The 12,255-nt window shown below is 52.9% G+C and overlaps 1 protein-coding gene across 5 annotated transcripts in view; it reads right to left on the reverse strand.

Annotated features, from left to right (window-relative positions):
• Nav1 (neuron navigator 1) overlaps positions 1-12,255 on the reverse strand; it is a 204,140-nt gene that overhangs the window by 109,452 nt on the left and 82,433 nt on the right. For all 5 annotated transcript variants that reach the window (XM_045152017.1, XM_045152013.1, XM_004670693.2 and 2 more), the window contains 2 exons: positions 6,073-6,175; positions 1,668-2,033 (listed from right to left, as the gene is read on the reverse strand). In XM_045152017.1, coding sequence (XP_045007952.1) covers positions 1,668-2,033; positions 6,073-6,175 — 469 coding nt within the window. The remainder of the gene's footprint in view (positions 1-1,667; positions 2,034-6,072; positions 6,176-12,255) is intronic.

The following is a 12,255-nucleotide window of genomic DNA, read 5'->3' on the forward strand; positions in this document are numbered from 1 at the left end:
GACCTGACACTTCCTCAAGGGGCACTTCTCGGGGTAGATGGGCTGTGTGGAGCAGCTCCTCTGCCGCTGGGGCTCTCCTTCCTTCCTGCCCAGCACAGCCTCTGACCACAGCAGCTGCCTGGGGCCTGATCTCAACATGACTGCTCTCCAGTCCCAGCTCCAAGCTGGCGGATCTGAGCGTGAGGTCCGCCGCCCCAGGGATTTACCAAGCAGTAAACAACCCATTCATGCGTCACTTGTTTTGCTCCAGAGTAGCCTCATCAGCTGGACAGGCCCTGACCAGACCCGCCAAGTTTATCCCCAGGGGTGGGCTGTGGGCAGGGAGTGGTGGATAGCCCAGAGCTCAGCTCACAGTCTTTTCCAAGAGGCTTTTTCTATGCCCTTGAAGCCTGTGGGGTTGGTTGGTTGTCTGTTTTTGCCAGAGAGGTAATCTTTGATCGTGTAATATCAAGTTCTTGAGAGGAAGGGGAAGGGCTGCTGCTGCTTTTTGTGGGTGTCAAAGAGGGGTCCCAGCAAACCCAGAGGGAAGAAGGAAAGTGATCGTCAGTTGAGAGATGCCCCAGAGAAGCTTCCAGAACCATTGCAGCTTTCTGGTTTCAGGAATTGAACAGTTGGCCAGAATCCCCTAAGGCTGCATAGTTCATTATCCCTGCCCTCTTCCCTTCCCTCCCAGGCTGCCACCTTGTCCCAGTTGTCTGCACGGGCCCGCCCTGTCCACGCTGGCAGGAAAGATAAACAGGGCTGTCATGGGGTTAAGGTCTGGAGAGAAGGTGCAGAGACTGGTGTAGGGATCAGGAACATGGATTTGGGGGTAGAAGGTTTAAAGAGGCAGAAACCCATATAGACCAAAGGTCAAGCGGGTAAAGTAGAGGGTGAGTGGGCTGGAACCTCCTAGTGGAGGAAGCAAGGGGCATGGGCCCTACTTTCAGTATGACTGGAGTGTTTTTCAAAGTAGAGTTTTACTCTAGCCAGGCTGACCTGGGATTCATGATGTTGTCTCAGGGTGGCCTTGAACACGTTGATCCTCCTACTTCTGCCTCCCGAGTGCTGGGATTAAAGACAAGCGCCATCACGCCCAGGTGACTAGAGTGTTTTTGCAAATGGGAAAGCAGATTAAGTTGCCTGTAATCTACTGAGTTTACAGAAGAGCTGACTGAGATTAAAATGGCCTTTCAGCTGGGGCGTGTTGGTGCACGTCTTTAACCCCAGCACTCGGGAGGCAGGGGTAGGAATATCGTCATGAGTTCGAGGCCAGCCTGAGACTACATAGTGAATTCCAGGTCAGCCTGGGCTAAGCAAGATCCTACCTCAAAATACAACAACAACAACAACAAAAATAAGGTTTTTCGGGGCTTGTTAGGCTAATTGGGGGGGGGCAAAGCCTGAGGGAGGAGGGTTGGGGTATACCATAGAATGACTGCCACAGGAGTTTACGAGATGGAGGCACCTTAAATGACCAATCAGCCACTATGCCAGCCCCTCCCATAACACCCCTCTACCACAAACCACATCTCTTTGCAGTGGTGGAGCAGTTGCACCTACACACACACACACACACACACACACACACACACACACACACCTAGGGTTCCATTCCATTTTTAAGGCATCCCTCTCCACTGTTATTCCCACTGTCCTCCCCAGCCTCCTGCCTCAGCTGTCCTTACCCTGTTGTGATGTCATCATCTTCTGTCATGGTCTTTCCCATGAGGTCACTGTCACTCATGTAGCCAGACTTAAGGTCCACCTCATCCGAGTCTAGGGACTCCACCAGCTCCAGGCGGGAGATGTGGCTGAGTTTGCTGGGGCTCCTCATGGGCATGGTGTGGGAGTAGTGTGCCCGCTCCCCATGCATGTACCAGGCCGGTGTCCCCTCCGAACGGCAGCTCCCTCCCACCGAGGGCGCATCACCAGCCTGGAGCCGTGGGCTGGACTGGCCATAGCGCCAGGAGAGGGGGGAGGAGCGGTTGGAGAGGCTGGACACGCTGCGTGGGTTGGCGTCGTCACTGTCATAGCAGGTCATCTCCAGGGAGCTGGGCAGAGAGAAGAAGGGCACAGTCCTTTAGCATGGGCACTCTGTACCATGTCCCCTCAACCTGGATGCCCTCCTCCATGGGGCCTCTGATAGGGTGTACCTTGTCACGGGATAGCTCAGGTTGTTAAGGGACGATGAGCCCAAGTGGCCAGGGAAACAAGCAATTCAACATATTCCTGAGCGTCCATCTACTTGTGTCTGCACTGTTATTGTCATTGTCATTTATCGCTAAGTGAGCACAAGGTAAGAAAGAACCCTCGTTGAACCTCTGTTTCCTCATCTGTTAGGTAGTAGGGATCAGCTTTTTGGTTTTGGTTTTTTTCGAGGTGGGGTTTCACTCTGGTCCAGAATAACCTGGAATTCACTATCTAGTCTCAGGGTGGCCTCGAGCTCCCTTCTACCTCCAGTGCCGGGATCTGTTTGTTTATAGAGTTGGGAGAACCACAACCTTGCAAGTCTGATAGTGCCTGACAGTCCACCTTAAAGAGCCAGTGAGCTCCTGGGGAAAGTGGGAGGGACTGGTTACCTGAGCTCAAAAATGCCTTGGTTTTTAATCTTGTTCCCCATGGCCTTTCTCTCCTCTCCGTGAGCCAGGGCTAGCTGATCCCCGGGCACCAGGTCTAGGAAAGCCGGCAGTGGAGGATGGAGGGTGCGGGTCAAGCTGGGCAGCTGAGATATACAGTGTAAGATCCCAGAAAGTCCAGTCCCGGCCACAGGCCCAGTCATCAGAGGGAGAAGCAAGGCTTCCCCAGGGAACAAGACACAGCCCTCACTGGGTAGAGGTGAGGACTTGGGGGAGTGTTTGCGGACTGCAGGGGAACCCAGGACTCAAGTCTCGGGCCTGCCAGATCAAGCCAGGAAGTCAGGGACCAGAGAAGAAATATGGCTGGGATCTGGATGGAGAGGCAGCAAGGCTTTGGTTCAGGCTAAGAGGATTCATTCCACCTTGCCGAGAAGCGGCACCAGCCAAAGTAACTTTAGACTCTTCTCCCCATCACTGGGCCTGACTGAAGCCCGTCAGTGTTGAGGAAATGATGAAAGGCCTGGGGACCACCAAAGCTGGGACAGCTGAGGCGATCTGTGGTTGGAAGTGAGGTACATAAAGTGAAAGAATCTTTAATCCGTGAACACATACCTGTCATAGCCACTCTCAAGGTTGGTACAGTAGGGGGACATTGTTTTCTCTATTACTATTTTTGTAAAGTTTCTTGAAAAAAAAAAATCTTCCAAAATGGTCTCTATTGGGCCTGAGGAAACAAGGTTTTAGTTTTCCTCAGCAGAACTGGAGGAAGCCAATGGCTCTGAAAAACAGATGAAGCCGGGCGTGGTGGCACACGCCTTTAATCCCAGCCCTCGGGAGGCAGAGGTAGGAGGATCGCTGTGAGTTCAAGGCCACCCTGAGACTCCATAGTGAATTCCAGGTCAGCCTGGGCCAGAGTGAGACCCTACCTCGAAAAACAAAAAACAAACAAACCAAAAAAAAACAGATGAGGAGAAGGTGGGGGGATGAGGGGTATCTAGGGCCACTGCTTTGGGTAGCTTACATTATGGTATAAAGTGCGCACAGAAGTAAGGATTATGCTGAGCGAATATCTGGATTCCTCGCTTAATTTGACCCCTAGCCTGTCTCCTGTGTAGCGCTCTGAAAGTGCCTCTTGGATTATCTTGCTGTTCTGTTTTATCCCCTGACCCATCTCGAGACCTGTTAGTGGGAAAGCCATCTACCTAGTTTAGAGTCTTAGCTCTTGACTTCCCGCTGGCACCCAACACCAGGCTTGACTCTGGGGAGGTCCCACTTGCTTCCTCCCTCTTCCCCTCCTTCTCTCCCCGCCCCCCCCGCCCCTCCCCACTGGGGGAGATGAGTCTACAGAAACAGAGGAAGCAGCCCAAGCAAACGCCAAGACTGCTGGAAAGAAACTGAGTCTAGAGTTGCCCAGTGAGTTCCAAGGTGAAAGGGACCTCGCTGGACCTTGTGTCCCTTGGGGACAAGGCTATGTTTGCTCTGAGGCCTGGTACCTAGACCCCGTGTGAGGCCCAGCAGGTGATTTCACTCCTAGCCCCCAGTTCCTTGTCTAGCCCAGGGGAATTTTGTTACTGCAGAGTGGAGGGAAGCACTGATTGATAGAAAGCACTTTAAGAAGTAAAAGAGTCATAAAATTTCAGGACATCAGTGTTTGGGCTAACCAAGTGTGGACCGGAATAATATAAACTAAAAGCTAAGAGAGGAAGTGGCTCTGAGTCCAAACAAAAAACTCAGCCTCTGGCTCGGGGTTCCTTTTCCATAAAGGGAGATAGGAGCCACCGGCCCCCCACCCGCTCTTCCTCCCCATCCCAGCCGAAGCTGCTTTGCCTCCCTGAGGGTCTGGGGCTGGTGTCAGGGGCACGGGAGGCACCAGGGGCCTCTTCTGCCTTGCCCGTCTGTCTGAGTCATTTGGGGTGTGCCTCAGAGCACTCAGCAACTCTTGGCTTTTTTGGCACACGGCTGGCGGGTGACTTGGCAGTGAAAGATGTTCCAGCAGTTTCCTTGGATAGGGGAATGAAGATATTCAAGATTTCATCCACTAGGTAGCTAAACTGAGGCACGGTCCGGCTGGGTTGGAGCCTCACACCACTTGGGTTCTTGCTTAGGGCTGGTGGGATGGAGGTAAGAGACAGATGCCTCAGGGCCCCAGAAGACCCACCGCCCACTCCCCCTCCTTCTCTCCCCAGACCCTCTTGGTCACATTCCTTTCAGTAGTCAGGTCCTGATGACCAGAGCAGAGGTTAACCAAGGGGAGATGCTTAGATGTCAGAAATAAAGGCCTGCGTGTCCAAGGCAAAGATATGGATGGAGGGGTAGGAAAGTGGCAAGCGGAAGGGGGAAGACAACACGCTCCATAGGAAGAACAAGGGCCAACAGATGGTAACTCCTGATCAGGAGGCTGAGCTCCAAGCACAGTTGCAGCATTCCACACAGACTGGGATGTCTGACGGGTAATGACGCTGAGGGCATGCAAGCTTGTCTGGATATTCCGCACACTGGGTTCATAAAAACCTTTGGACTGGAGAGATGGTGTGGCGGTTAAGGCGCTTGCCTGCGAAGACTAAGGACCCAGGTTTGACTCCCCAGAACCCATGTAATAAGCCAGATGCACATGTTTCTGGAGTTCCCTGGAGTGCCCATTCTTCCCTCCCTTCCGCCTAACTAAATAAATAACAATACAATAAATAAAACCCCTTTTCCCCCACTGGCCCTATGTCCCAACATTGCTGTCAATTTTCCGGCCCTAGGAGATGGGAGAACCTAGTCCCAGTCCGAAGGGGAAGGCTTCTGCTCCCTCACACATAGCCTCCCCGCCCATGCCCCACTACTTCCCAGGCTTGGCTACCGGCTCGCCTCCCTCTACCCCCACAGCTCAGCTCTGCCTTCTGCCCCGCTTGGAGCTGACAGCATGAGCTCATCTGGGCAGCCCAGAAGAGCCCAGAAGAACCATCAGGGAAAGTGTGAATCACAGAGGCTAGGGCCAGGATGCTGTTGCTGGAGGCCGCGAGGTCTCGGTGAAGGCAGGGAGGGGCAGTACCACAGGCGGAACGTTTTGGGTGACTCTGGGTGAATCCCTAATGCACACTTAGGCTCCCCTCAGGTAGCGAGAGGGGTGAAGAGCTCCCAGGGTTGGGAGGACCGGGTCCTAGTGTCCCAGAAGGACAGGACATGGAAAGCAGAAGTAAGAAATCACTCTGGACACAGGAGGGAGACAGTGGGTGTCACAGACCGTGCACTGGGCTTCCCGGCCCTACCCGGTGGTGGTTGTCACAGTGATTAGTATAAGCGAAACTCCACGTCCAAGCACAGAGGCGGGACTGAGCTCCTGCGGAGGTGTTGAGGTTCCTTCTCCCTGCAGCGCTGGCTCTGAGCCGAGCTGAAAGCCTGGGCACCCAGCAGGCCAAAGTCACCAGGTTGATTTGAGATGTCTCCTGGGGGTGTGAAGAGACCCAGAGGCCCTGCTTCCCAGAGCAGAGGAGAGGACGAGGGTGAGAGAGGCCATGAGCCCTCTTACCTGTGAGTCACCTGGGAGCCTCGGAGGCTGGACATGGTTTCTTCCAGGTTCTGTCGGAGATCCAGAACATTCTGCACCGTCCTCTTTCTCTGGGACTCTGGGTCTGGCAAGGAGAGCAGAAGAAATGGGTGAGTGGGGAAGACTTCTGCTGGGAGCCAAGGGCCAGGGAAGAGGACACTAGCTGTGTCCCCAGAGGTCAGTCCCTGGAGCATGCTAGTCACCTGCTGCTTCTCTTCCCCAAAGACTGCCATCGTAGCAAGTTGTCTTGGTCCCCACATAGGCATTTGAGAATTAAACCTTCAAATATATGGAGATGAACTTTCTGACCCTATCTGTGCTCCATGCCACTGAAAGTTCACGAGGTGCCACCACATGCCCTTGGGCTCTCTTCAGATCTTGTAGGAGGTACAGACAGAGTCTGTACATGCCTCTCAGGCCCTCTCCCCAAGTGAGCACCTCTGCCTCTGGCTTTTCTTCTCTTAGCAGAAGCAGAGGTCACAGGTAAGGTTTCCTACGGTGAAGGCCAAAGTGGAATATCTGCCTGAAGTCCCCTCTACCAGTGAGCCAGTATGTACTTACCAACTGGCTTTTGGAGGAAGGGACTCTGATGGCCAGTGTTGGCCTATTTTTTTCTACTGGGGCTGCTTTCAACGGGCCAGTGTGTTGCTGACCAGCGTTCCGAAGACCTGGGGGACGTGGAAGGCTGCTATATAGGGGGCCTGGGGAGGCACTGGACAGAACCTCCTAAAGGCAAAGGGGCTGGTTGGACCTGGAGACGAGCAGTAGCTTTCCAGGGCATGGATTGAGCTCCAGGCAGTTCAGACCCCGCTCAAGTAGTGGGCTCCTGGCTGAAGAGGGTGTAGAGATGTGGCCAGAATCCTCAAGGATCAGGCCTATTTTACAGGATGCCAACAGCCTGGACAGATAAAGGCATCCAACAGCAAACAGAACTTCACCCCTGCTCCTTCCCAGGGTGAAAACAACATCCGAATGACGAAACTCAAAGAGCTTTTGCCTCTCTTCCATCACGGCTATCCAACAAATCTTCACAAAACACAGACATGAATGATGTCAGGCAACGTGCTAGGCCCTGGGGACACTGCAAAGAAGAGTCTCTACCCCTAATGTCCCTGAATAGAATTAGCTCCTCCCCCTCCCGTGCCCCTTGAAAGGCAATCTTCAGTCAGTGACCAACAGGTGACGTGGGGACAGCCCCTTCCCTCTTCTCCTCACAGCCCGAGCCAGCCTCAGCCCCTTCCCACCCTCAGGCTCTCCTTTGGGTGGCCAAAGGACACATTTCCAAATCCCACAAGGGATATATTTTTTTCAAGACTGAGCTCAGTCTGGCTGGCTGTCACCAAGGGAGGCTGGGTAGGAAAGCGGGGGCATGCCGCACAGCCTTCCCCAGAGCCTGCGGGTCACGTTCTCTGAGGGCAAGCGCCACGTCCGGTGCAGCCATCTCTCCTTTCGCCTCCCCGGGGCACCTATCCCCACCTCCATCTTCTTCTGGTCAGCCCCATGTATTCAGCTCTCCATGCCGGTGGCAAGGAACAGGGACAAATGGCGGGCCTTTGTGCCCGTGGTGTGCACGCTGTCCACAACCCTGGCGTCATTTCTTTGGCTACCAAAGCCTGTTTATCCTGGCAAGCGTCACCTTGTGAGCTGTTTGGTGGCTTTAACTGATGGCTTGGCATAGAGCAGAGACAGGGTCAGAAAGTTTATACCTATATATTTTAAGGATTAATTCTCAAATGCCTATGTGGGGGCCAAGAATGTGGTGCCGAGACATGGGCTTCTGGGCCAGAGAGATGCTTTCTATGGTCTTGGCAGAGATGAGTGAAGGTACACAACATCTCCAAGGGTATGTGTCTCAAGGAGAGATGACCAAGACTTCCTCAGAGGCTGAGGAATATGCTCAGTCTTGTGCACACATTATCACAGTTCTGGGAGATTTGTGCTGTAGTTCCATTTCACAGATGTGAAAACTGACTCAGAGAGATCAAGCCAATTGCCTGAGGTCACACAACTGGCATGCAGCACAGGGTAGAGCTCATTGCATTTTGTTTATTTTTATTTATTTATTTGAGAGAGACAGGCAGACAGAGAGAGAAAGAGAGAGAGAGAGAGAATGGGCACATCAGGGCCTCCAGCCACTGCAAACAAACTCCAAATGCATGTGCCATCTTGTGCACCTGGCTTATGTGGGCCCTGGGGAATTAAGCCTCAAACCAGGGTTCTTAGGCTTCACAAGAAAGCATTTAACTGCTAAGCCACCTCTCCAGCCCAAGCTCATTGCTTTTGACGTACCACTGGGCACCCTTGTACCTTTAGTTTCAGGCACAGTGACTGCACAAAGCAAGTGCTTAATGAACATTTCAGGAATGAACGGCACAACACTATTTTTAAACACTTTGCGTATATGTATTTAAATATTTATAAATATAAAAATAACTATATATATATATTTAAAAGTGGGTAGAGCCGGGCATGGTGATGCACGCCCTTTATCCCAGCACTTGGGAGACAGAGGTAGGAAGACTGCCGTGAGTTCAATACCAGCCTGAGACTACATAGTGAATTCCTGGTCAGCCTGGGTTAGAATGAGACCCTACCTCAAAAAGGGGGGGGGGCTAGAAATCATGATATTAGAATTATCTTTTGTGCTGTTGTTTTTTGGAAGTAGAGTCTCACTCTAACCCAGGCTGACCTGGAATTCACTATGTAGTTTCGGTGGCCTTGAACTCACGGCAATCTTCCTACCTCTACCTCCCAAGTGCTGGGTTAAAGGTATGCTTTTTTTTTTTTTTTTAAGAGACAAAAGTTCAAGGCATGAAGTGGCAACTTCAAGGAGCCCTGAGGTGCACAGGAGCATGATGGGAAGCCCTGAACCACTCCCAGTCCCTCTCCCCACAGGTCTCTTCCTCAAAGACCCCTCCCCCAGGCCTCCCTTCCGTCTACGTCAGTGAGCAGGGCAGAGCTGCCCCTCAGGACTAGACTAGCCGAACGACACCAAAGCAAAGGTCTTTGAGGTGACTCAGTCCTACTCTGGTGCCACAGAAGCAGTGAGAGGCCAAGGTGTAGGGGGACAGCCAGCTGCAGATGGCAGAGGCAAAAGCCCCCTCCCCCCGTCCCTGGAGTAGGTTTGGGGAAAGTGAGGAGGTTAGGACGGGGCTTAGGTTTGCTGGCGGGGGGGGGGGGAGGGGGGGGGTGACAGGGTCTGCGTTGAGGCTGCGATGGTTCTGAGGAGGCGACACCCTAGAGCTCCCTTGGTGCCCCAGCAGTGTCGCCTGGTGGTCATCTTGGGTATGCCACCCAGCTTCTCCCAGGCTCAGCTCAAGGTGGAGGAGGTCTTGAGACACAGAGGCAGGGCAGGACGGGGAGGGGGGCAAGTAGAACTCTCGCCAGTCACGATGGGGGACACTGCGGTCTAGGGGGATGGAAGATGCTCAAAGCGTTACTCTGGGCTGCTGCTCCACGCTTTCCCCTGCAAAGGGAGCAGCCAGGGACCTGGAGAAGGGAAGGTGCAGGGTTCGCTGGGAGGACAATGCAGACAAACCCAAACCTGCCCTGATATATATTCATCAGAAGAGGAAGAAACAGGCCTCCCTAGGAGGGCAGACTAAGAGCTGCTAACCAAGAGACTGAGGCACCGGGGGAAACTGACTCGCAGCGTAGTTTTTAGAGTAAGGAAGAACGACCTGGTTTTCCTGCACTGTCCTTCCCAGCTGAGATGACCTTGGACAAGTGACCTCAATTGCTGCAGTTCTTTCTGCGAAACGGGGAGAGGAACGCCACCCGTCCCCCGATAGGGCGGCTGTGAGGCTTAAGAACCCAATTAATCAACACACTAAGAATGGTGCCTGGCACTCAGTAAACGCCCTGGAAATGCAGCTCTTATCTGGCAGAAGGCACGGAGTGGGTGGCACGGAATGGGTGACATTTATCCTGAGCTGGGGTTCCCCACTCCCCACCGTTTACAGATGGGTGGGATCAGTCTGGGCTCTGTGAGGCCTTCAGCCTGGAACAAAGGGCAGATAAGATAGGAAGCGGACAGCCCCCGCCTCCGCAGTACCAGGCCCCAGTATGCACTTCTCCTGGAGCCAGCCTCGGCGGTGGGAGGTGCCGGGCCTCGTGGATGTCCTTGGGTCAGAAGCCTAAATTTTTTTTTTTTTCAAGGTAGGGTCTTGCTCTAGCCCAGGCTGACCTGGAATTCACCATGTAGTCTCAGGGTGGCTTCGAACCTATGATGATCCTCCTACCTCTGCCTCCTGAGTGCTGGGATTCAAGGCGTGCGCCACCACGCCCGGCGGAAGCCTAAAATTTGATGCAGCAATGAATTAGGAGGGTTTCGAACTGAGGGTATCAGCCCTGGAAGATTCGGGGACGTTCCGAGAGGAGGCTCCAGGGAACAATCACCCAGCAGTCAGATTTCTCCATGTTCTGTGAAGTTTTAATTATTACATGGCAATTAAGTAAACTGCAATAACTGCCTGGCAAAACCTTAATTACTTCCACCCAAGTCTGAGAACCACACGAGTCATTTAGCCCAGGGCAGGGCATCAGAGCACTGGATTTGCACCTGACTTAGGGGCTGGCTTTCGCTGTGAGTGGATGGGTGAAGTGGGAGCCAGCAGGAGGAGCCAAGAGGGAATGGTAGTATTTCTGAGCTTGAAGGCATCTGCCACCCTCTCCCTGCATAGACAGAAAGCAGCCTATCCTTTATGTCCAGAAAAGGGACACAGAACGTGAGTGGCATGGCTGGTGTAGCTCCTGGCCAGGCTCTTTTCAACACTGTCCAGTCTTTGGTCTGAGGATAAAACACCAAGCTATACCTGCGACACAGGTGAATCTTAATCCAAGTTAGCCCCAGGGGATGGTCTGAGCCTAGGTCAAGATTCAGGTCGGGCTAAATGATCTAGAAACAAGAAGAATTAGGCATCTCTGTGCCTGTCTCTCTCGTGCACAAACCCCTTTTCAACCACTCAAGAGGAGAAGGATTTCCTGGCCCCAGTAGATGGTAAGACCCTACTGCCACATACTTGGGCTGCAGGGTCACTGAGAAAGCCTGCTGGAGCTGAGCTGAAAACCTCCTCCATGTAGACCAGCTGACAGAAAGCTGGAAAAAGACTCGCTGCATGCAGTTCCATGGGAAAGAGAGAAGTCACCAGTGGAGATAAACAACAGTGGACACTGCAAGCCTTAAATTTGGCCACCCAGGCCAAATGAGCCCATGGGTGCAATAGTGGCATGTCTGTCATGGTGGAAACCATCCATTCTCTAACTGGACTGGAGACCTGCTCTATGGAAGGGAATACATGCCTGATACTGAAAACCTATGACAGGGGAAGTCATGAGATGGCGGTGACCTTGGGATGACTCAGAAGGCACTATAGCGCTGAGAAGAAGTGACAGCGGAGTGCTCAGGACTGACACATCTCTATCATACCTTCCAGAGTTCTTTGTCCATTGCAGAGGAAGAGGTGGCAGAAAGAATGTAAGAGCCAAAGGAAGGGTAGGACTTCTTACAACGTGCTCCTCCACACACAGAATGGCTGGACATCCATGACCTCACAGTGCCTGACACTACCTATATAAGACCATCATAATAGGAGGAAAAAAAAAACTATGACATCAAAATAAAAGGGAGACTGATTGAGAGAGGGAAGGGGTGTGGTGGAGAGTGGAGTTGCAAAGGGAGGTGCACTGCAGGGTGCTGTGACAGCTGGAATGTAGCCTCAGACCGAAGAGTACAGTGAGGTGAGTCTGCAGCACCCTCTCCCTGGAGTTGTAGATTTATGTTCTTGAGAGAGGAGAGTGGAGGGGATGGGAGGAAAGGAGAGTAGAGGGGAAGGGAGGGGAGGAGAGGGGAAGGGAGGGGAGGAGAGGGGAAGGGAGGAGAGGAGAGGAGAGGAATGAAAATGATTTTGATTCTGGGGCTGGAGAGCTGGCCATGGTTAAAGGTTCTTGCTTACATAGTCTGACAGCCTGAGACAGGGCCTCCAGCCACTACAAACGAACTCCAGTCGCATGCCCTATCTTGCGCATCTGGCTTTACGTGGGTACTGGGGAAATGAACCTGGGTCCTTAGGCTTAACCTTAACTGCTTAGCCATCTTCTCGGCCCTGGAATGGCTTTCATTGACATGAAATGTGACTTGTGTGTATAAGTTGCCCAGACTGGACA

Source organism: Jaculus jaculus, chromosome 1 (assembly GCF_020740685.1).
Source record: "Jaculus jaculus isolate mJacJac1 chromosome 1, mJacJac1.mat.Y.cur, whole genome shotgun sequence".
NCBI lineage: Eukaryota > Metazoa > Chordata > Mammalia > Rodentia > Dipodidae > Jaculus > Jaculus jaculus.